The sequence below is a fragment of the Lampris incognitus genome, chromosome 3 (assembly GCF_029633865.1).
Source record: "Lampris incognitus isolate fLamInc1 chromosome 3, fLamInc1.hap2, whole genome shotgun sequence".
Taxonomy (NCBI): Eukaryota; Metazoa; Chordata; class Actinopteri; order Lampriformes; family Lampridae; genus Lampris; species Lampris incognitus.
Genome location: NC_079213.1, coordinates 61226718 through 61252233, shown reverse-complemented (window position 1 = coordinate 61252233; position 25516 = coordinate 61226718). Strand labels below are relative to the sequence as shown.

Genomic DNA, 25516 nt, shown 5'->3' with positions numbered 1-25516 from the left:
CCAACAAAATCCAAGCTAGAGCCAGAAGCACAACCCAGATTGTGTTGTGTCTGTGAATGTTCTCATTCATCCAGGTCATGGTTATCCAAAGGAGTTGAATCAAGCGCAACTGGACGTGGTATATATCCGTGAAGACGTTTCGCCTCTCATCCAAGAGGCTTCCTCAGTTCGTGCCTTTCTGACTAGACCAAGCTAGTCTGACTGGCTGGTGATGAGACTCAGTATTTATCCTCTGGGAGTCGTTGTCAGAGCTATTGATATGCGTGGCTCTTTTGTGTACCGGTGTTATGGCCGCGCCCGTCGTTATTGATTGTGTTGTATTAATTCAATATGGGGAAAAGGTCAGAAATCACCCCTTCCCGCGAACTCTCTCTCTCTACACCCTCGTGACTTCCCAGAGAGCGATAACAGAAAAACCTCATTAACGTCTCATGACCGCACCACACTTTACCTACCCTGCATTTCCATTTCTTGATAAAACAGGTGCATCTAACACGCTATGAAACCATTCATGAATACAAAACTGTCAGTCTTAGTTCCTAGTCAGTCTTGACCAGGGGTGGGCACCATGATCCAGAAAGGGTCCGGTGTGGGTGCAGGTTTGTTCCGACCAATCAGTTACACGCCTGAGTCTACAAATCAAGGTCCTTAACACAGACTATTGGTTGACTAATAGACTCACGTGTGTAACTGCCTGGTTGAAGCAAAGACCTGCACCCACACCAGCCCTTTCTGGATCTTGTTGCCTTATGCCCCCCCCCCCCGTTCCCTCAAATCGGCTCGGGAATGCAAGTTCCCCTTCATCAGAACTTGCTTTTTTACTTTAGAGACACCCTTTTCTGGGTTTATAGAGCTGATGCCCCTCAGCTGAGATGTGCCCTCTCACCTATTGCCATGGGGGCAATACGTGAGAGGGCAGTTCATTTTGAGGCCCACAAGGGATCAGTTTGGTCTCCAGTATGTGTTAAAGTGTGAAGTTCACCCCTCAGGGGAGGGTGGAGCGGGCAAGTCCTGCAGAATCACAAAGAAGGATGCTCGGCCTATACTGCCATCTGCTGGGCAGAGACTGCTACTGTGGTTTTAGAACATGGTTAAGCGTTTGTTCTCTGTTTAACTTGCATCACAACCCTAGCTAGACTATTTACTTTTACAGTTTAGGCAAAATAAATAAAACCTCCTTGTCATTTTGCTGCAGAGGGCAGGATACGTTTAGCCTGAAAAAATATTTCCTTTTCCTCTTTTTTTTTATTGAATGCCTCCACAGCACGTCAGTGCCCCATACTGGCCACCGCCCCACACCAAGGCTGGATGAACTGCAGCCACCCCTACTTCCATTTCAGCCACGGCTCACAATGTGAATTTGGATGCCATGCAGGGTTCTGGCTTCAAGGAGCGTCCACAATACAATGCAACACCTCAGGTGTCTGGAGTCACGAACTACCCACCTGCCAGGGTGAGAGTCACACAACACCTTTAACTCACCAGTCTTGCTGAAGGACAGCTTTTCCCCACAAGCCATCACCTTCCTGAACTCAGACTCTGGATGCTTGAGCACGCATGCACACACGCATGCACACACGCACGCACGCACATACACACACACACACACACACACACACACACACACACACACACACACACACACACCTCTGTCTTGCACAACACAACTCACTTTATTCTGCACTTTTCACTTTTCGGCTGCACATCCCTGGACGTCTCCATAAATTACGTATTTATGCACAACCATATTTACCTCAGCCGCTTGACTATTCATCTGCCACTTTCCTCTCTTGTTATTTTTTCTTTTTCTCATTATTGCCAACCCCCGTAAATACTGTAAACACTGGCTGTGAGATGTTAAAGTTTGACTTTTAATATTTTGTAAAAAAAAAAAATCCTGGCCTGTAAATACTGTTCAATTATAAAAGGCTAACAGCCGATGTGCAGTTCATAAACCCCTACATGGTGGCTGTTTCTTTGTGTTAAGTCGTGTCCTTTCTGCGCCATAGTGATGCGCTGTGACGTCATCTCTGCTCCGTCACCGCCCCTCTCCATGAACTGTTCCCACCCTCTGGGGAACTTCAGCTACGGCTCCCGGTGCGCCTTCAGCTGCGAGGCGGGTTACGCTGTGAACGGGACGGAGGAGGTGCGTTGCGCCTCCAGTGGCCGCTGGGACAGCGACACCCCTACCTGCACAGGTAAACCAGCTGTAACGGAACGACAGCGCTGTTCACCAACCTACAGCGTTACTGATCTATAACGAAATAAGACACGTGACTCCAGACACTCTAACCATATCATAATCTATATGATTATAGATAATAATAATAATATGTAATAGCACTCCAGTGGCTGCAAGTTGTGTTGGACTCTTGTTGTGTTATACTGCCTTGCCTATCGGATGTGCAGTATCACCTACGTGTACCAACAGGAAGTGCAATATTACAGTATCACCTGACTTCCCTCATAATATCAATCATGCTGCTTATTCTTTTCATTTCCTCTTTTCTTTATTATTATTACACGAGTCCTGCTTTATTGCTCATGGTGGGCTGGTTATTGTTATAGAGACTGAAGGATTTCATTGCCTTGTCTGTTTTTAATTCCACACAGTTATTTATCATTTTACCGTAGGACATCTTTCTCTATGCTTTAATATATGTAATATGTAGTCTCCCCCCCTCTCCTTTTTTCTCCCCAACTGTATCCGGCCAATGAGCCCACTGTTCCGAGCCGTCCTGGTCGCTGCTCCACCCCCTCTGCTGATCCGGGGAGGGCTGCAGACTACCACATGCCTCCTCCCATACATGTGGAGTCGCCAGCCGCTTCTTTTCACCCGACAGTAAGGACTTTCACCAGGGGGGAGTAGCACGTGGGAGGATCACGCTATTCCCCCCAATCCCCCCCGAACGGCGCCCCGACCGACCAGAGGAGGCGCTAGTGCAGCGACCAGGACACATAGCCACATCCGGCTTCCCACCCGCAGACACGGCAAATTATGTTTGTAGGGACGCCCGACCAAGCCGGAGGCAACACGGGGATTCGATCCGACAATCCTCGTGTTGGTAGGCAACAGAATAGACCGCTACCCAACCGCACGCCCAATACTTTTATAATCTTGAGAAGTTGTGCAGTCAGCTGTTATAAGAAGGGTTAGCATGATGTGTTTTTTGCAATATAATCTTTATTGTCAGCAATCTCATGCGGCACCCTGTTGGACCCGGAGAAAGGCTCTGTACTCTGTGATCACCTTTATGGGCCTCATCGCTTCAATTCTTCCTGCTGGTTTCATTGTGACCTGGGGTACCGTTTAGTGGGAGCACCCAGAATGCTTTGCCAAGCCAGTGGGAGCTGGGACCACCCGTCTCCTCTGTGCCAAGGTATTGGCACACAATATAAACAATGTCCAACAGCATAGGACCAACTTTAACTGTGACCTTTAAACCCACGCAGCCCTTTCCTTCTGTCCACCCCAGTGGAACAGTGTCCAGCTCTGTACCTTGCTGTCAGTGGAGGGACTATGAACTGCAGCCACCCCGTCGCCCTGCACAGCTACAACTCCACCTGCGAGCTCAGCTGTGATGAAGGCTATGACCTTGTTGGACAGAATCTAATATCCTGTGACCATACAGGCCACTGGACTTCAAATGTCTCCACGTGTACAGGTAATGTGATTCTCAAAGCCTTTAGAAGACCACCAACTTGTCAGTTGCATTAAGAGAGATCAAGATGTGAATATTACAGTCACAGAAGGCAGCACACGGACACCTCATTTTGGTTCAATTCACAACTTGTTAGCTGCTGTCCAGTCCAGGCTTTGACATTGACCACTATCCAAATAATATGAATTAATCGAAGATTAACACCATGAAATCACCCCCTTGATGACAGGGATAGGTAAATGAGTACAGATCAGATGGCCGCTAGCAGGTAAGAGCTGGTGTATAAATGAGAAAGCTGAGCCCAACAAGGGGGGGGGGGTGAATGTGGTTCAAGAGGTTCATTGTGATGAAAAGCCACACGACCATGCAAAACACAAGGTATTCACTCAAGCATGGACCATTCCATCATTAAAGTCCAAACCAAAAAATGTATTTACAGCGTGAAAACATCAGATCAACAGTATTTGGTCCTGAGATAAACCATCTAATTAATACTATCTGTGTAGTCCTGTCTGATTACCGTTAGGCCCCTCTTATTTCTCCATTGACTTCCTGTTGCATGATACTTGAACCTTGTTTCTATGGTAACAACATCCTTTCCAAATTCTTATCGATTTGGGAGTCGCATCCTGTTCAGGTCCTGTGCAGCAGACTAGACTCAGGCTTCAGTCAGTTCCTTACCCATTTGAGTCTCAAGTTGCTGAAAGCAATTGATGTGGGTGAGACGGCTGCATTTCCCTTGACTGCAAATACTACATGATTATTGGGCAGCACAGTTGCGCAGTGATTAGCGGGGTCGCCTCACAGCAAGAAGATCCTGGGCTCGAACCCTGGGGGAGTCCAACCTTGGGGGTCGTCCTCTGTGTGGAGTTTGCATCTTCTCCCTGTGTCTGCGTGGGTTTCCTCCCACAGTCCAAAGACATGTAGGTCAGGTGGAGGTGGATCAGCCATACTAAATTGTCTCTAGGTGTGTGTGTGATGGCCTGGCAGCCGATCCAGGGTGTCTCCCCACCTGCTACCCAATGACTGCTGGGATAGGCTCCAGCATCCCCGCGACCCTGAGAGCAGGATAAGCGGTTTAGATAAGGATGGATGGATTATTGCCAGTAATAGCCTCGTTCTCACGCCACATTCCTACAGGTTTGGTCAGAAACAAGTGATGACACTCTTGCACAGTCACTCGCTAAATGTGTGATATCTGACCGACATCTGTTCTAACCACAGTGAAACGGTGCGCCCCCATTTCCTCTCCTACTGCGGGCAGCGTGACTTGCAGAGGCACGCTGGGATCCTTCTCCTTTGGCTCCAGGTGTAGCTTCACCTGTAGGGAGGGCTACTCGCTGAGCGGACACCACACAGTCTCCTGCCAAGCCTCGGCACGATGGAGCGCAGCAAGACCTGAATGTACAGGCAAGTCACACGTGGGGATGTGTGGCTTTCTCTCAGAGTGTCAAGCGATGCTGCTCAGACAGGAAAAACACATCTCTATCAAGCTTCTTGACAAATGAAAAAGTTGTAAATTCACACAAGTTATGGACGTGTCTCTCTGTGTCTCTGGCAGCGGTGCAGTGCAGCACATTGGAAGCGCCCCCTCATGGGTCTCTGCGGTGTCAGCATCCTGTAGGAGGGTTCAGCTATGGCTCCACCTGCACGACACAGTGCAATGAGGGTTTTGATCTGATTGGCAACAACTTCACCCAGTGTTCCTCAACGGGTAACTGGAGCGACGCCCTTCCTGTCTGTCAGGGTAGGTCCACCAAAGGATTGGCCGTTGATTCACATTCAGGCAACTTTGTTTATCCCAGAAGGGCAATTCGGTTCCACAATATACCCAGACCATACACAAACTCACAGACAAGTGGCAATCAGCAGTATGTCAGAGACAACAGACAGATCAGTATATGGGCAAGAGATGCGCACTGACGGCCTTGTCTGGTCATGCCTGCGGACTCATACGAGGACCACGTAAGTTAAAAAAATAGAATGAATAAACAAACAAATAGATAGGTAGATAAATAAATAGATAGATAGATAAATAAATAAAGCATCATAAGATGCATGACATGTTACATTCCACCACAACATTCAGTGAACACAAGCCATGTGGGGGAAAAAAACAAGGTATAAACCAACTATTGTGGTTTAAAACAATAAAGCTTCTACTACTTTCGGCTCCTCCCGTTAGGGGTCGCCACAGCGGATCATCCGTTTCCATCTCTTCCTGTCCTCTGCATCTTCCTCTGTCACACCAGCCACCTGCATGTCCCCCCTCACCACATCCATGAACCTCCTCTTTGGCCTTCCTCTTCTCCTCTTCCCTGGCAGCTCCATATTCAGCATCCTTCTCCCAATATACCCAGTATCTCTCCTCCACACATGTCCAAACCATCTCAGTTACATTACAGTCATTTAGCCGACGATTTTATCCAAAGCAACTTACAATAAGTGCATCATTTAACATAGGAAATCAGGAGAACTACTAGTCATCAGAGGTCATAAGTGCATCTTCTCTCTAAACAAGCATCTAAGAGCAATATAAGTGCTAAAGTAAAAGTGCAAGAAAGAGATTTTGTTTTTTTAAATGAGTGAATACAAGTAGTGCTAAGAACAAGTAACAGGGTAATAGTTCTTGAAGAGGTGAGTTTTCAACCTGCACTGAAAGATGGGCAGCGACTCCACTGTCCTGACATCAGTGGGGAGTTCATTCCACCACTGTGGGGCCAGGACAGAAAAGAGCCGTGACCGGGTCGATCGGCAGCAAGGGCCTCTGAGCGACGGGGCAACCAGGCGTCCCGAGGCAGCAGAGCGAAGTGGTCGGGCGGGGGGTGTAGGGCTTGACCATGGCCTGGAGATAGGAAGGAGTTGTTCCTTTCACTGCCCTGTAGGCTAGCACCAGAGGCTTAAACTGGATGCGAGCAGCTACTGGGAGCCAGTGTAGGGACATGAGAAGGGGAGTTGTGTGGGAGAACTTAGGGTGGTTGAACACCAGATGAGCTGCAGCTTTCTGAACAAGCTCCAGAGGTCTGATGGCTGACGCCGGGGCGCCAGCAAGGAGGGAGTTGGCGTAGTCCAGCCGGGAGATGACCAGAGCCTGGATGAGCACTTATGCCATCTCATCGGTGGGGAATGGGCGAATCCTCCTGATGTTATAGAGGAGAAATCTGCAGGAGCGAGCAACCGATGCAACGTTTTCAGCAAACGACAGTTGGTCGTCCAGGATCACTCCCAGATTCCTCACAGTCCAAGTTGGCATCAGCACGGTGTTGTTAATGGTGATGGCCAGCAGGTCACTCTTGCTTTGTCTCCAAACCTGAGCTGTCCCTCTAATATACTCGTTCCTAATCTTGTCCTTCTTCATCACTCCCACTGAAAATCTCAGCATTTTCAACTGGGTGTGTGTGTGTCTCCAAACCATATAGCATAGCTGATCTCAAAACCATCTTGTAAACCTTCCCTTTAACTCTTGCTGGTACCCTTCTGTCACAAATCACTCCTGACACTCTTCTCCACCCACTCCACCCTGCCTGCACTCTCTTCTTCACCTCTCTTCTGCACAAGGAATGAAGGACTTAGAATAGCGATTTGTTTTCCTAGGGGGCGCTTTATAGCGCCAGCCTGAGGGCATTACAGGGAATTCACTGGAGGACGTTGTTAGATTGGCTAATAATTATTTTTGCCTTTTGGGCCACATGTTTCTCCCAGAGGTCTGCTCCGATGATGTCGGAGCAGACCTTAACCATACTGTTTAGACTGTTCCTGTCCTTCACAGTCAACCCGCTAAACCAACAAACAAAGGAACAAGTTGAAAGACTTTCAATAAATGACGGATCGAAAATACATACGATGGTGTTACAGACGTTAAAGGAGTTAAACTTCCGCAGGAAGTGAATTCTTTCTTGTCCGCGCTTGACAATCGAACCTGTGTTCACATCGAACTTGAGTTGGGAGTAGAACACGGTTCTCAAGTACTTGTAAGGGTCCACAATTTGAATATCCTCACCATGTATAATGCTAGCTGTGGGATTATCACTGTTCCTCCTAAAATCAATGATAAGTTCCTTAGTTTTTGACACGTTAAGGTCAAGGAGGTTATAATCGCGCCGGTCAACAAAGGCAGGTAGGGACGAGCGTGATCGGACCCCAGCCCTGAAGAAGAGACGAAAGTTGGGTATCGTCAGAGAATTTTACCAGGTAGCTGCCCTCTTTGGAAGACCTGCAGCTGTCTGTGTACAACACTGACTCTTCTGTTTCATGGGCAAAGATTAAAGCAAAATCCCATTTTTTTTTCTTATTCAATTCTCAAATACATTGAAGAGCTTCATTTGTAAACGGCTGAGTCGAGCGGGTTCATCCAGCAACAACAGCACAGCGGATGCTGCTGAATCGGGAGAACCCGTTCAGCAGAAAAAGAAAAGGGAAAAGGTAAAGCATCGTCAGTTTGGTGAACGGTATGTGCTCTGTGGATTTACTGCCCCAACCACGGAGCCGCCGCTGCCAGTGCGTTTCCTCTGTGGCGACGGGCTTTCCAATAAAGCAAGAAACCAACCCATTTACATCGCCACCTCAGTACTAAGCATCTCTCCTGTGTGGTAAACCCGCCGAGGTTTTCCATCAAAAGATGACTGAATTTAAGAGAAGCCAAGAAAAACTAAAGAAAGGGACATCGGTCTTGACCAAGGCTTTGGAGGCATCGTATGCTGTGTCGCTACTCGTGGCTAAATCAAAAAAGCCATTGACCACAGCCGAAGAGCTCATCTTGCCTGCAGCTGTCATTCCGCAGAAACAATGATCGATAAGAAAGCAGCTGGTGTCCTGAGGGAAGTGCCGTTGTCAGATAATCTTGTGTGCCATCGGATCGACGACATGGGAGTTGACATTACTGACCAAGCTCCAGGATTGGTTGTGGTTGCTATAGTTACCAAGCCTCCCTTCCGGTCTGCCTGCGTTGCAGTCTCTGTTGTTCTTCCTGTTTTAACTAAATGGCTGCTGCCGCACGTTTCCATCTGCGTTGTGTGATTCATTGATGTCATCTCTCATTACTGGCGTGGTGGCAGCGCTTACCAGACTTACGTCCCGAGGACTGATATTTAACGAATTAATCGCGATAGCCCTTCCAGGGGAATCACAGGGTAGTTACGTCTACCACCAGACGCAGCTGGGCTAGCTCAGACACAGTTGTAAGTGGGCAGCATGGCGACACACAGAGCACCACCGAAGCAGTGGTGTTTAACCAAGATCGAGATGGTGAACTCTTTTGAGAACTGGCGCCAGAACCTGCTTTATATACTGTCGCTCGACGCCGGGTTTGACCCCTTCCTGCTCGATGGCGTGGAGTGGGAGAAGAAGTTTAAAACGTCCCCTGTCCGGGGATTCACAGATGACGGTGAAGATATTCCCACGCCCCGACGTCGCAATAAAGAACAGAAGGTAGCCATGTTAGTGCTAACGTTGGGACAGATAGCCAATTATTGTCCTGTAATCTCTCGTCACAGCATAGTCAGGAACTCCACAGCTGTTGACAGCATATGGCAAGCTATTCGTCTACATTATGGCTTTCAGTGCACCAGGGCTGTGTCTGAACTCCCCAAGTCAAAGCAATCCATCCCTGTCCGGACAAGGAGGTCATGTCCCCTTTGTAAATGTGCCGGCAGGCCTGATAATCACTTCCTCAGCAAATGTTCCTTTCTGCCCCCCAAGATAAAATGTACATGGCAAAGTCGCGCCAGGTTTTGAGAGAGCAGGTCGAGACTGATGATGCGGTAGAGGAGTGCGTTAGTGGGGAGCCAACGCCATCTAGTGGTGTGAAACGTGTACTTATCAAACAGTCCCCTTACCTCGATGCCTTCCATGGACACTACCCTGTGCGTCTCACTGTTAATAGCGGGGCAACAGGCAACATGATGAGGGCCTCATGCGCGACCAGGCTGGGCGTCACCGTCACAGGAAGTACGCAGTCCGCATTCCAAGTAGATGGCTCATCCCTTTTGAAAGTATTGGGAGAGACACGGACACACTTCCAGAGAGATGGCCATGACCTCTATTTTGAAGGCCTCGTCGTTGAGAATCTCGACTCTGACATCCTGGCTGGAATTCCCTTTATGGAAAAGAACGACGTCTCCGTCAGACCAGCCAAACACCAAATCTGCTTGGGCGAGGATATATACGGCACCCTCCAAACACAGATGGACAGGCATGCTGTACGGCGCGCGCATGTGCTCCGCGCTCCGGATAAATCTACTGTGTGGCCAGGGGAGTACATCGAGCTCGAGCCGCCTCCTGAGCTGTGCAATGTGGACAGTGAGCTGGCTGTTGAACCACACGTCGATGTCTCATGTGACCAGTCTGACACCCAGCAGTGGCCTGCCCCAACTTTGCTACAGGGTGTGTCCAGAAAAGCCACCACGTATGCCGTGTCCACGCCACATATGTCCCGTCACTCAGTGACGCCGCCGTGCCAGCTGATCCCCCCAAACCGGCCCCGACGACCATGTCAGCCTTGCCCTCTGACCTTGTCGCTCTGGACCCAGATAACATCATGCCTGCTGACATCAGAGATGAATTCCGCGCCCTGCATAGAGCATTTGATGTAGTGTTTGATCCCCACTTTGAAGGATATAATGGCACTGTGGGTCCGTTCCAGGCCAGGGTGAACATGGGACCTGTCCTACCTCTGCTCTTCACCAACAGGTCGGCCTGGCTTGCCATACAGGCAGAGTGCTCTGACCTCAGACGGAGTCTCATCGACAACGAGCGCAGAGACACTCTCAGGGACGCTTTAACCCGCTTATGTGTGGGTCTGTGCCCTCTTGACGGCCCCTTTGCTGTGATCAGGACTGACCCTGCCCCTGGTTTTGCTGCATTGGCAGGGGATGGGGCCCTCACTATGCACAGACTAGTTGTTGAGGTGGGCAACGCCAAGAATGTCAATAAGAACCCAGTGGCGGAGAAGGCTGTTCAAGAGATTCAGGGGGAGATTCTTCGTCTCGAGCCTAACTGTAGGGCTGTTACTCCCCTGTTACTCTCTGTCGCTACGGCCAAACTGAACAGTCGTGTTAGGTCACATGGATTGTCTGCCCGTGAAATGCTGCTTCAGCGTGACCAGTTCTCCCATAAGCAGTTGCCTGTCGTCGACCAGGACCTCATCTTGAAACAACATTCGGAGCGTGTCACCAACCATCCGTACAGCATGAAGTCAAAGGTGCCGCCCTCTGGTCGTGTGACCGTGCCTCCCGCCATTCGACCTGGTGAACTGGTGTACCGGTATGGTGACCGGAATAAGTCAAAGGCCCGTGACAGGTACCTCGTCACGAGCGTGGATGGTTCATGGTGCAATATCCAGAAGTTCACAGGGTCTCAACTCCGTCGCACCTCCTACAGGGTCAGGCTGGGTGACTGCTACAAAGTGGAAGGTCCCTCTATGGCCTCTGAACCCCCCGCGGAGGATTTCGCGTCTGATGAGGACTTGGACAACCCTGCCCCGCACTGCCCTGACATATCGCCAGCCATTGCCGAGCCCCCACCTGCACCTTGCCTGCCTTGTGATAACGATATGAGGCTGGGGGATGAGACTGTGCCTCCCGTCGAGGTCGAGCCTGGGGGGAGCTCCCCTGGCGAGTGTGTGCCTGCTCTTGCACCTGATGCTGCACCTCGATGCTCGGAGTGTCGCCGGCGCTTGCCGCGGCATGTAGAGGACTTTGAACTTTAGGCCAGTTGTTTGTGTGTACTGGTGATAATGTTTTGTCTTACCTTACAGGTCTAGTTATATAGCCTGAGCTGTGATGTTGCCTGGTGTTCTGTGGTGTTATTATTGTACTGTGTGTAGGGGGGGGGGTCTTTCTTTTGGGAAAAAAAGGGGTGACGCCAGTATTGGTTGTGGTTACTATAGTTACCAAGCCTCCCTTCCGGTCTGCCTGCGTTGCAGTCTCTGTTGTTCTTCCTGTTTTAACTAAATGGCTGCTGCCGCACGTTTCCATCTGCGTTGTGTGATTCATTGATGTCGTCTCTCATTACTGGCGAAGTTGTGGAGAAACTGAAAGAGTGGGGTACGTTCGCTTTGCAGTTGGATGAATCGGCGGATGTCAGTGGGGGAAGCGCAGATGATAAGTTTGTGCGTTAAAAGACACTTTGGAGATGAAAGAGCACGTTCTGGTTCGCAAGAGAGAGCTACCGGACATGACGTTTTTAACCTTGCTGACCATTGTTTCTCTCAACACAAGCTGGATTGAAAGGCCTGCTGTCGTGTGCACGGGCGGCGCTGCGGCGATGAGCGGCAGGGTGAATGGTTTAATGGCCCACATCGAAAAGGTAAACCCTAATGTTACATGGATGCACTGCAAGATTCACCGAGAAGCATTAGCTAGCAAGAGAATGATCCAGAGTTACACCATGTTTTGAATGATGCCGTAAAAGTGATCAACTTCACACAGTCCAGGCCTTTGAATCATAGACTGTTTCAGTCACTTTGTAAAGAGGGTGGGTCAGAACATGAACAGCTACTGCTTCACACCGATGTCCAGTGGTTATCCCGAGGGAAGACGTCACAGCGGTTGTTCCGAGCTACGCAATGAAGTGAGGGAATTTCTGTCAGAGCACACGCACCCCCTTGTGGCTACGTTCGACGACACTGACTGGGTAGCTCGGCTGGGATACCGCTCCGATGTTTTCAGCAAACTCAACCAGCTGAATCTCTCTCTTCAAGGTAAAGACACACACGTTCTTAGCTTGTATGACAGAGTATGTGGATTCATGGAGAAGATCAAACTCTGGCAGAGCAAATGTGAAGATGGGGACACAAGTTGTTTCCTGCAGCTGGACACACACAATGCCACTGGTGAATGTGACAGAGCTACAATTGTGAAAATAGTACACACACATTTATCCAAGCTCAAGAATGAGTTCAACACTTACTTCCCTGAAATTGTCAACAAGTCTTCCAAACTGGACTGGGTGTGTAATCCATTTGTGATGGACATGAACAGCAGCATTCCCGACAGACTGCAGGAAAACCTCATAGATGTGTCCTTAGATAGGAGCCTGAAGATGTGGTACTCAAGCATAGCACTGGTACAGTTCTGGTGTGTTGTGCAGAAGGAGTATCCTGAATTGGGGAAACATGCCGTGAATGAACTGTTGCCCCTTGGCTCCACATACCTGTGTGAGGTGACATTCGCCACCATGACCCACATCAGAACCAAACACAGGAACAGGCTCAACGTGGAGAATAATCTGGTCACAGCTGTTGCAACAATTTCCCCCAGACTCACAAAACTGATGAGTTAGAAACAGACTCAAGTGTCCCATTGAGTGTCACATTAATTGGTGAGTTTGAGCCTTACTTTTTTTTTTAAAGTCTATAAACAGTGGCTATTATAAGTCATGTGATTACTTATGATTGAATATGATTAAAGTGTCACATTAATTGGGGAGATTGAGTCTTTTTTTCTAAAAAGGTATAAGTAAATTAATGATATAGACTAAATAAAAATAAATAACTCTACTCCAAGCTAGAGCCGCAGCTCCTTCACATCGAAAGGAGCCAGCTGAGATAGTTCGAGCATCTGATTAGGCGTTGCTGGGGAGAGGGACGCCTGGAGTGCCCCATTTAGCTTGCTGCCACTGCGACTCGACCCCGGAGAAGCAGCTGAAGATGAGATGAAATGAGAGAGAGAGACTAAATAAAATACTGTATATTTATAGATAAATGATATACATTAATGATATATCCTGGTGATCACCACAGTTGATTGCATAGTAGGGGGTACTTTAGGTTGGCTTGATGTGCTTTGGGGGTACAGTACTCAAAAAAGGTTGGGAACCACTGCTCTAAGATCATCGGGGACAGGTCTGCTTTCTGTCCCCAAAGTCAAAACTAAACATGGAGAGGCAGCTTTCAGTTTTTATGCACCCATATTCACAAACTGCCAAAAAGCTGCAGGTCTGTTGCCACTCTCAGTTCTTTAGAGAAGACTGAAGACTTTCCTGTTCGCCGCTGCCTAGGATTAAATCAAATCAATTTTATTTGTATAGCCCAATATCACAAATTACAAATTTGCCTCAATAAAATGTGATATAGTGTTACGGACTAGTCGGGTCTAGGGGTTCAGGGTTAAACTCGCAACACTAGTCCTAACCTGGAGTGTGTAGAAAAGATGGAAAAAACAAGAAGAAGGACTGCTTTCCAAGACGAGAGAAATAGCGGAGGTGGGTTAGTTTACCGAGGTAGCGGGCTAGCAGTTAACAGGTCCCTCCGACAAGGCCTCGGCCGCGTGGGTCTCAGCTTCCGTAAGCGGTGGACACCGTCTTGGTAGTTTAGTTCAGTTTAGGTTGATGGTGAATGGATCCTCAAAAAAATAAACAAGACTTGGTTTTCTTCAAAGTCCTTCAAAGCTGGAATGGTGTGAACCTGCACCGCGTTCTAAAAGTGGCGCATCCTGAGGCGTTTAGGCAACCTCCCGCCATTACCAAACTCCAGGAGACGCACCCGCACATCACGGTGACGCCCTCTTACATACCCTGCTTAACCACACCTCCAATCATTTCTCAATGAAAACCAGTCCAAATAAGTAAGAAAAGAAGAGGGGGGGAAAGGCAGCTATAACCCCTATCACTTCTAACAATAGAAATAAAATGTGAAGCGTTTGATTATCATCTTCCACTGCACTGTGACTTTTACTTTCTTTTTATTTGTTTTTAAATGTCTTTTTATTGCCTTACGTTGCTTTTCTTAATGCCTTTTTTGTTTTATGTAAAGCACTTTGAATTGCCTTGATGCTGAAATGTGCTATACAAATAAATTTGCCTTACCTTGCCTCAGCTGAGATGTGCCCTCTCACCTATTGCCCTCATGGCACTTTTTCCTATTTTGAGGCCCACAAGGGGTCCGTTTGGTCTCCAGTATGTGTTAAAGTGTAACGTTCACCCCTCAGGGAAGGGTGGAGCGGGCAAGTCCTGCATCAGCCCAAAGAAAGATGGTTGGCCTATACTGCCACCTGCAGGGCAGAGACTGCTACTGTGGTTTAGGACACGATTAAGCGTTTGTTCTCAGTTTAACTTGCCTCACATCCCTTGCTAGACTTCTACTTTTATAGTTTAGGCAAAATAAAAATAAAACCTCCTTGTCATTTTGCTGCAGAGGGCAGGATATGTTTAGCCTGAAAAAAAGATTTCGTTTTCATTTTCTTTTCTTCTTTTTTATTGAATGCCTCCACAGCACGTCAGTGCCCCATACTGGCCACCGCCCCACACCGAGGCTGGATGAACTGCAGCCACCCCTACTTCCATTTCAGCCACGGCTCACAATGTGAATTTGGATGCAATAAAGGGTTCTGGCTTCAAGGAGCGTCCACAATACAATGCAACACCTCAGGTGTCTGGAGTCACGAACTACCCACCTGCCAGGGTGAGAGTCACACAACACCTTAAACTCACCAGTCTTGCTGAAGGACAGCTTTATAATAATAATCATCATTATCATAAATTTTATTTAGAGAGTGCCTTTCAGGGTACTAAAAGACACTTTACATAAGTTAAAATGAACATAAAAGTAACACATCAAAAACATAAAACGCACGTTAATCACACATTCAAAGCGATTCCGGAAAGGAGAGTTTTGATTAAAGATTTGAATGTGGACATATCGGTGCAGTCTCTGAAGAGTTGGGGGGGGGGGTTCCAGATGGAGCGGGCAGCTCTGGAGAAGGCTTTGTCGCCCCAGGTCCGGTGTTTGGTCCTGTGTGGTGGAGACAGGAGGTTGGCGTCGGAGGAACTAAGGTAGTATGGTAAGAGGAGCATGGTAGTGGAGCAGGTCTGTGAGGTAGGAGGGGGCCTGGTTATGGAAGGCGTGTGAGGGAAGAGAAGGTCTTTGAATTGGATCTGCTGTGGGACAAGGAGCCAGTGGAGGTTCTGGAGGACAGGGGTGATGTGGTCATGAGTGGGTGAGCAGGCGTGCAGCAGAGTACTGGACTTTGTTTAGGACTTGGGGCAATGAGCCATGAAGAACCTTGTTGCATGGACTACTGCAACAAGGCATGGATCAAAGTTTGAGGCATGGATCAAAGTTTGAGTTGAGAACTTGGACAGGGGTTGAGTGGTAAAGGGAGGGGGTAGGTGGAGAGGTGGAGAGGGCAGGGGAGATGGTCAGATTGCTGTAGATGGTGTCAATTTATTTTAGAAAAAAGAGAGGGAAGAATGAAGGAATTGCAGGTGTTGTCACTGGGTTTGAGAAGTTTGTTTCTTGTGGAAAAGAGAGCCTCGGGGTTGGTGGAGCCGGAGTGGATGATGTGTGAGCAGTAGGTGGACCAGGTTGTGATGAGAGTGTCTTTTTACTGTTGGAGGTAGTCTGTGTAGGCTGGGAGAGGCACGGTGAAACCAGTTTTCTTGCAGTCTTTCAAGATGGATTTCATTTGATGGAGTTCGGGAGTGTGCCAGGGAGCTGGGTGTGTGAATGAGACTATTTTGGTTTTAATGGGGGCCAGCTGATCACGACAGGAGGAGAGTCTACTACTACTACTTTCGGCTGCTCCCGTTAGGGGTCGCCACAGCGGATCATCCGTTTCCATTTCTTCCTGTCTTCTGCGTCTTCCTCTGTCACACCAGCCACCTGCATGTCCTCCCTCACCACATCCATAAACCTCCTCTTTGGCCTTCCTCTTTTCCTCTTCCCTGGCAGCTCCATATTCAGTATCCTTCTCCCAATATACCCAGCATCTCTCCTCCACACATGTCCAAGCCATCTCAATCTTGCCTCTCTTGCTTTGTCTCCAAACCGTCCAACCTGAGCTGTCCCTCTAATATAATCGTTCCTAATCCTGTCCTTCTCTGCCACCTCCAGCTCCACCTCCTGTCTTTTCGTCAGTGCCACTGTCTCCAAACCATATAACATAGCTGGTCTCACAACCCTCTTGTAAACTTTCCCTTTAACTCTTGCTGGTACCCTTCTGTCACAAATCACTCCTGACACTCTTCTCCACCCACTCCAACCTGCCTGCACTCTCTTCTTCGCCTCTCTACTGCACTCCCCTTTACTTTGGACTGTTGACCCCAAGTATTTAAACTCAAATGCCTTTGTCACCTCCACTCCTTGCATCCTCACCATTCCACTGTCCTCCCTCTCATTCACGCATATGTATTCTGTCTTGCTCCTACTGACTTTCATTCCTCTTCTCTCCAGTGCATACCTCCACCTCTCCAGGCTCTCCTCAACCTGCACCCTACTCTCGCTACAGATCACAATGTCATCCACAAACATCATCGTCCATGGAGACTCCTGCCTGATCTCGTCCGTCAACCTGTCCATCACCATTGCAAACAAGAAAGGGCTAAGAGCCGATCCTTGATGTAATCCCACCTCCACCTTGAACCCATCTGTCATTCCAACCACACACCTCACCACTGTCACACCTCCCTCATACATATCCTGCACCACTCCTACATACTTCTCTGCAACTCCTGACTTCCTCATACAATACCACACCTCCTCTCTCGGCACCCTGTCGTATGCTTTCTGTAAATCTACAAAGACATAATGCAACTCTTTCTGGCCTTCTCTATACTTCTCAATCAAGATTCTAAAAGCAAACATCACATCTGTGGTGCTCTTTCGTGGCATGAACCCATACTGCTGCTCGCTGATCATCACCTCTCCTCTTAACCTAGCTTCTATTAATCTTTCCCAAATCTTCATGCTGTGGCTGATCAACTTTATACCTCTGTAGTTGCTACAGTTCTGCACATCGCCCTTGTTCTTGAAAATCAGTACCAGTATGCTTCTCCTCCACTCCCAGGCATCCTCTCACTTTCCAAGATTGTGTTAAACAATCTAGTTAAAAACCCCACTGCCATCTCTCCTAAACATCTCCATACTTCCACAGGTATGTCATCAGGACCAACTGCCTTTCCACTCTTCATCCTCTTCATAGCTGCCCTCAATTCCTCCTTGCTAATCCACGCACTTCCTGATTCACTATCCCTACATCATCCAACCTTCTCTCTCTCATTTTCTTCATTCATCAGCCCCTCAAAGTATTCCTTCCACCTTCTTAGCACACTCTCCTCGCTTGTCAGCACATTTCCATCTCTATCCTTGATTGCCCTAACTTGCTGCGTGTCCTTTGCAGCTCGGTCCCTCTGTCTAGCCAATTGGTACAAGTCCTTTTCTCCTTCTTTCTAAGCTGTCATACAACTCACCCTACACTTTTTCCCAAGAAGAGTGACGGGAGGAGTGTGAGTCATTATAATAATTGACAAGATTGGAGGGATTATCAGACAGCGGGGGAGGAGGGGAGGCAGACATGTTACTGGCAAGAGAGGCAGAAAGAGCTGATGGGCAGATAGATTTTAGATTTCTGAAGCATATTATGCATTTGATTTTTGGGGTGGGGACAGGGATGTCAATGAGGCTGGGGGATTGTCCGGAATCGAACGTCCATGGGGTGAGGTAAACTGTGTGTCAGTTCGTATGTATCTAGCAGCCTTTGTTTTGAGTGTGGTGGTCATCTCTTTTGTTAGGTGTTTTGTGGTTGTTGCTGTTTGTTTAGCTGTGCTTTTGACTGGGTAACTGCTTCAGGAGCTTGGCATTTGGGTTTTGTGCATCCTGACTAGGTCTTGCATGCCTCGGTCAGGGGCACAGACAGGCGTATTAACCCTAACATGCATGTCTTTCTGATGGTGGGGGAAACCGGAGCACCCCGAGAAAACCCACCGCAGACAAAGGGAGAACATGCAAACTCCACACAGAGGACGAACTGGGATGACCCCCAAGGTTGGACAACCCCGAAGATTGAACCTTCTTGCTGTGACGCAACAGCGCTAACCACTGGGCCACCGTGCCACAAAAATGTACAGCTGGGAGAAATACTCTGGTGTGCAGTGACTTGTGGTTTGTGACCTTTGTGTTGTGGTAACTGCACCCCACATTTCTTGGGTGACTTATGGGTTGCTGCTTAGGTGTAAGTTGGCAACATTTGTGTGTAGTAGTTGACTATAGCATGACCATTTTGTGTTGTGGTTGTTGCAGTCCACTTTTGGTGTGGTCAATTGTGCGTTACTGCTGTTGTGTATTTAATTGTAGCAAATGGTGATCCACATCTTGGTGTGGTGGGTGTGGCCTCCCGGTTCATCAGGTCAGTTTTTGTTGCTGGTTCCCTACATCCATCACAGTAATTTGTGCATATGGTTGAAGACCACATGGTGTCCATTTTTTGTGTTGTGGTAGTGGCAGTTGAGTTTTGTTGGGTCTTTGGGTGTTGCTGTTGGTGTATGGCAGCAACTATGTAGTTGGTCTACTTGTGACCCTTTTTGGTTTGTGGCTGTTGCACTCCACCTTTGTGTTGGTCACCTGTGTTATTGTTTTTGTGTTGGTAAACACAGCAACATTGTCATGTTTGTTTTTGTGATGTTTTGTTTTTTGCCTCATGGTGGTAGCCATGTTGTGCCTAGTGGGAGTGGCACCCACTGATTTGGCTACTCGTGTAGTTGCTGCTTTTCTTAAACCCGGTGGCACCATCTTAGGTGGCCTTTTCGTGTGCATGATACGATCTTGTTCCACATGTGACCCAAGCTGAAACCTTTTGTCAGCAGTAGTCCCAATTTGTGTGACTTAATTGCATATCGTTTGCTTCGTATGGAGGTGCAGCGTTGTCTTGTGTGTGGTGCTGGGCCCTCTGAACAACGTTGCTAGGTGCCAGTCATTGAATCTGGATTAATCCCCATGCTCAGACGTAGAGAGGTGGTGCTTTTCCGAGTCTTGTGGACGGAGTGTTTTTGGTCTGTGCATTTAGCTGTGTGCTCATTTCCTGCCACGTGCTAAGTAGACTTCATTTCAATGAATAAATAGACGGGTTTCCTGTTTACAAACATTACTGGGTGCATGCGCAGCCAGGGGGCAAAACTGCTTTGGTAGCGCTCAAAACATTATGAGATGCATAATCTTTTGAGAGCTACCAAAGCAGTTCAACAATGAAAATGTTCCACCCATCCTTTTGACGGTTTGTGCAATTTATTGCACAACAACTGCGTGTCATCTCTGCGGTATCTGGGCTCTATCTTCGTTAAAATCTCTGCGCTGTAGCTGCTTTCTGCCCCCTAGTTGCGCACGCATCTCTGTGATGACGTTGCACGGAAATCCTCCTATTGTATGGTGGCTATTTGTCACAGTGAACTCTGGTGCTGTATTAGTGCTGCTTAAGCGTGTTGGTACTGTAACCGGTTATTTTCTTGCCCGGTGCGGGATTCGATACGACGTGTACTGCACCACAAGGCGACATCACTAACCGCTCAGCTAAAGGGTGAGACCCGTTAGCTAGGGACTAACGTGTCTTATTAGTAGTTTACAGTCGTCACCCTCCCCGGAAGCGCGCCCTCGCGCTTTGTCATTCCGCGCTCCGAAGAGACTTCTGAGGATCTGCACACTTCCGGATCCCACCGTTGCCACCAATGTAACCGAGGGTTTGTAGATGTCGCCTATACTGTATGAAACTATAAAATAACAAATACGGAGGTTCCACTTTCACACGAGGACCACTTTATTTGAATTCTTCCCCCAACAGAATTCCACAGCAACAACACTGCGTACAGCACTTCTGCTCTCTCTTCAGCCTTCAAAATAAGAGCTCAAGGCATATACTGTGGCAACAGCTTATAACAGGAACTTAAAATCACTAACAGGCTAAGTCCAGAAAAATAGGTTACAGTACTTGTGGGTGTGTGATGTGAAACAACCTATTTAATTAATCGTTTTGTAGTGGTTATAGGGGTACATAATTCCCCTTATTGAGCTATTGAGCTCGGTTCGGGTTTACAGGGATACACTTCCGCTGCGCGGGTTTTTGTCGTTGTTGTTATGGTGAAGGAATAAATGGTGCACGTTGTGTAGCCGAAAGAGAAAGTTGTCACGACTCCTGCTTGAGCTCCTCTACAGTTTCAGTGTTGGGGGTGTTGGGGGTGTACGTGTTCCCTGTGTCTGTTTATCCCCTTTCGTCCCCTGTGCTGTAGCTCTGCCCATGTGTGCTACAGCTGCATGCCTAATGAGGTTCACTTGGCCTGGAAATGAAGCGTTTAAGAGCTCCTGTGGCAGCATCAGAAGAGAGGCGGCGTTTTGGCGCTGGAGGCTGAGGTCCGGAAGTGTGGTGCGGCGGCGGTGGTTTTTCAAACGTTATACATAGTTGTCAATGGTCAGAAGCTTACAAGTGAGTGGAAATAGGGAATCGTTCAACGAATCTGAGAAGAAACGGAGGGTTGACATGGGGAAATCGCAGAAGAGGGATGTCTCTGGTGAACGTGGGAAGACCTGGCGGAGCGGCGAAAGCCACGGCGGGTGGACACAGCGATGCCGTGAATCGGTCTTTCGGACTTGGGCCGTTTCGAAGGGCAACGCGACGCCGGGCGCCATCTTCCAAGGATCAGAGGCATTGTGACATCACCACCGAAAGATCGGTGGGCCGGAGTGGGGAGGTTCAGAGGGAGGGGAGGGTGAGGACAGTATGGAAGTTAGCCTGGAATCTGAGAGATCGAGGGAAAAGCGAGGAAATAACTCTGCCGAAGTTGGTGAGAGGAAAGTTAGGAAAGTGACGACTAGCGCTGAGGGAAGACGTGGTGAAACGGGGGATGAGGGAACTGAAATCAAGGTGATGCTCAGGTTCAGCGAAGGGAATGGTGTTCAATCTATGAGCCCAGTAAAGTTAACTGCGATATTAGAATATCGGGCTGGTGAGGTTAAACTGGCTAAAGTGTTGAGAGACGGGAATCTGTTGACTGTGTGTAGAAGTGTAGAGCAGAGAGAAAGGGCTTATAGGATGAAAGAGGTAGGAAAGTATAAAGTGATAAGTGCTAGCTGCGCTGAGAAGGGAAACAGGTGGAATAAAGGAGTGATATGGGGAATACCAGTTGAAGTCACCATGGGAGAAATAAAAGCACATTTGAAAGATGGGAGGCTGAAGGAAGCACGGAGGCTGCAGGTGTTCAGGGAAGGGGTGAGGACGGATGGCGAAAGCGTAACTGCTGGAGTTTGATGAAGAAATCCTCCCACAGAAAGTGATGCTGGGATACATGGCCTACTCTGTCAGGTGGTATGTGCCAAAACCTGTAAGATGATTTAATTGTGAGAGATTTGGACATACTGCTATGACCTGTAAAGGAAGAAGAAGGTGTGCTAGATGTGGTGAGGATCAGGAGTATGGACAATGTGGGAGAGGAAAACAACCAATATGTTGTAACAAATAATAGTAAAAGCTGCAGCAAACCACCTGAATATTAGTGAACTGACATGGGAGGAGGTAAGAAACGACCTCAGTGCTCATCAGGCAAGCCAAGAGTCAGCATGGGTTGTTAACACAAGTATGAGTCTTTCGTTACAGTGGAATGCAAGAAGCTTGGTGGCAAACGGACAGGAATTTAAAAACTTTATGGATCAATTACCAAGGACAGCGGAAGTTGTTTGTGTACAAGAGACATGGTTAAAACCAAATCTTGATTTTAGAATTTTCTGCTATACTGCTTTGAGGTGTGATAGGGAAGAGGGGGCAGGTGGAGGGTGTGTGACCTTTACTAAGGAAAATTTACCATTTAGGGTTGTTAGAAAAGGGACAGAGGGGCAGTATATAGTAGTAGAAATATGGACAAATGAAGGTCCATTCACCATCATAAAGTATTATAACCCGTGCAGGAAACCAGATATAAACAAGTTAAAGCAGATCCAAGGACAGGTTACAAATCACATTTTTTGGGTTGGGGTTTTTAATTCACATAGCACGTGATGGGCGGGGGGGCAGATACAAACGGGGAATTAATTGAGCATCTGTTGGAGGATAATGACTTGATGTGTATTAATGATGGGAGAGGGACAAGGATAGATGTACACACAGGTAACAGCTCAGAACTAGACTTGACACTGGTATCGCGAGAGTTGGCAGGGATATGAGAGTGAGAATTCTGGGGAGACTCAACAGTTGGTAGTGACCACTATCCGATATTTAGTAAAATACAGATAGACCAGGAAATAAGGGGAGAGAAAAGAGAGCCAATGTGGATATTTAGTAAAGCAAAGTGGGATCACTTCGAATATTTATGTGAGAGGGAATATAATGACATGGACCTGAGTCAGGGTATAAAACAAGTTGATGGTAAGTTTAGGGAAATTGTACTAAAATCAGCAAATCTATAAATTCCCAGAAGCAAAGGGAAGATGGGGAGGAAGGCAGTCCCGTGGTTGACTGAGGACTGCAGTAAAGTAAGGGACAGAGCTTTTAAAGTATTAAAAAGTACCCATAATTTCCAAAAACTAATTGAATATAAAAGGGCCCTGGTGCAAGCAAGGAAAACTGTGAAGGAAGCAAAGAAACGAAGTTGGAGGGATTTCTGTAACAAGATGGGCAGATCAACACCTATAGGTGATGTATGGGGAATGATAAGACAGATTAGGGCAATCAGAAGAGAGTGGCAGTACCCATAACTAATAGAGGGAGATGAAACGGCTGTGTCAAATGAAGATAATGCAGAAATATTAGCTAAGACATTCACCAAAATCCACAGTTCACCAAAATCTAACAGAGGAGGGGAAACGAAGGAGGGAAGCAACTAGACAAGCATACTCAGCTGTTTTGCAAAATCGGGAGAACACAAGTTGTGCATAGGATGCACCTTTTGCTATACAGGAAATGAGGAGAGCTATCGCAAAAAACTGGCCTGACATCTCCAGGGAAAGATCAAATATGTTATGTAATATTAAAACATTTAGGAACTCGGACAGAAATGAAGCTTCTAGCAATATATAATAAAGTTTGGGAAGAAGGAAGGTTACCTACCAGTTGGAAAGAGGCTGTCATTATACCCATGATAAAACCAAGAAAGGACCCAACAAGTCCAACAAGCTACAGACCAATTGCACTCACTTCACATATAGCGAAAATAATGGAAAGGATGATTATAGAGAGAATGACGTTTAACATAGAAACTAGAGGGTTATTATCCCCTTACCAGAGTGGATTTAGGAAAGGTCGAGCAACAATGAATCCAGTAGTTTGTCTGGAAACTGAACTTGGAAAAGCCCAAGCTCGTAATGAATCAGTGATGGCAGTGTTCTTTGATGTAGAGAAAGCTTATGATATGATATGGAAAGAGGGATTGTTGATCAAGTTAGGAAAAATGGGATTAACTGGAAGAACTTTTAGTTGGATCAAAAATGTTTTATTTGATAGATTTATTCAAGTTAAAATTGGAACAGCATTATCGGATAGATACAGGGTGGATAACGGAGCTCCTCAGGGCAGTGTTATCGGCCCAATCCTTTTTTTCTATTATGATAAATGATGTATTTGCTGATATAAATTACGACATGGAAAGCAGGCACGTAGCCAGGTAGGTGGTTTTTGTGTCTGAACCCCCCCCCCCGAAACCCCACGGCCCGTCTGAAATGGCACCAATAATTATTTAGTTATCGTTTTGATTATTTGTCACCGCCCCTCAAGCCTACTCATACACTGCATCTATCGTGACTGACAGGCGTTAAACCTGTCAGTTAATGTTTCCAAACATGATGTATCTTATTGGTCTGTTTCGTAAAACAAATAAAATCACACGCTTTTGATTGGCTCAGGCGTCTGACGAGTCAGCTAAGCAACCTGCCACTGGTTATGCTAGCTAAATGGTCGATCTATAGTTTGCTTTTCAAAAGCAATGGAGCCGCCGAAAGCTACCTGTAAATCAGGCAAGAGCAGTAAAGTTAATATTCGTAAAATCAGTGATTTTTTTTTTGTTTCAACGTGTCCCGACTCAAAAAAGAAAAAAAAGAACGTTACAGATGATCTGGTCACTAACGTTACCGACTTTCCGGAGCAAGTGTTAGCAGACCCACTGCCCTCCTCCTCGGAAACGGAGCCAGAGTTAGCAGACCCGCCGTCCTCTACCTCGGAAACGTTTTCACACGACTTTTTGGATTATATTGGTGGGAAAATATCAGACGAACAGAGAAGAGAAATATACTCACTGGACTGGACGGCCAATATCGGACAAACATTCCCTACAAAACTAGGAGGTAAACTACGTTTCCAACGTCATTGGATTGACCAGTTTAGCTGGCTAGTATACTCAACAAGGTCTGACGGTTGTTTTTGTAAGCACTGTGTTGCGTTTGCAGTCGAGCATGTGGGCAAGGGAGGGCACAGAAAAGCTGGCAAGCTAATTAATGTCCACTTCTCAGACTGGAAACATGCTTTAGAGACGTTCAAAGACCATGCACAAAAGGCATATCACAAGGATGCATGTTTGAAAGCGGACAATTTCCAAATGGTTCTCAACAATAAAATGGATGCAATTTCACTGAGGCTAGATTCTGAGAGAAAAAAGCGAGTCCAAGAAAACAGAGAAAAACTCAAAAGCATCATTGCAACGTTGATTTTTTGCGGTCGCCAAGAACTCGCCCTGAGAGGTGATATTGATTCAGGACCAGTGACATTGAATGAGCCAACTCACAATGACGGAAATTTCAGGGCTTTACTCAGGTTTAGGGCTACATCTGGCGACACAGTACTGTTACAACACTTGAGTAAATGTGCAGCAAACGCTAGCTACTGCAGTCCTGATGTACAAAATGAAATAATCAGCATAATTGGAGATGTGATAACAAACAAACTGGTGCAGAAAGTTAACTCCGCGCAGTGTTTCGCTGTGTTGGCAGATGAAATGAAAGATGTTTCAGGGCGGGAGCAGCTTTCTGTCTGTGTCAGATACGTGAACCAGCATGACAGCCAATATAGCATCAGAGAGGAGTTTTTGTCCTTTGTTGATATCGAGAAGTTAACCTGGGAGGCAATCGCCAATTCAATCGAAAGTCAGTTGACAAATGCAGGCGTTGATTTACAGTT

The 25516-nt window shown here is 47.3% G+C and overlaps 1 protein-coding gene across 1 annotated transcript in view; it reads left to right on the top strand.

Annotated features, from left to right (window-relative positions):
• Positions 1–25516, top strand: part of selp (selectin P) — a 53414-nt gene that overhangs the window by 16137 nt on the left and 11761 nt on the right. Inside the window, exons 8-14 of the mRNA XM_056277186.1 lie at positions 1265–1453; positions 2010–2198; positions 3195–3380; positions 3477–3665; positions 4887–5072; positions 5224–5409; positions 14872–15060. Of these exons, the coding sequence (XP_056133161.1) occupies positions 1265–1453; positions 2010–2198; positions 3195–3380; positions 3477–3665; positions 4887–5072; positions 5224–5409; positions 14872–15060 (1314 nt within the window). The remainder of the gene's footprint in view (positions 1–1264; positions 1454–2009; positions 2199–3194; positions 3381–3476; positions 3666–4886; positions 5073–5223; positions 5410–14871; positions 15061–25516) is intronic.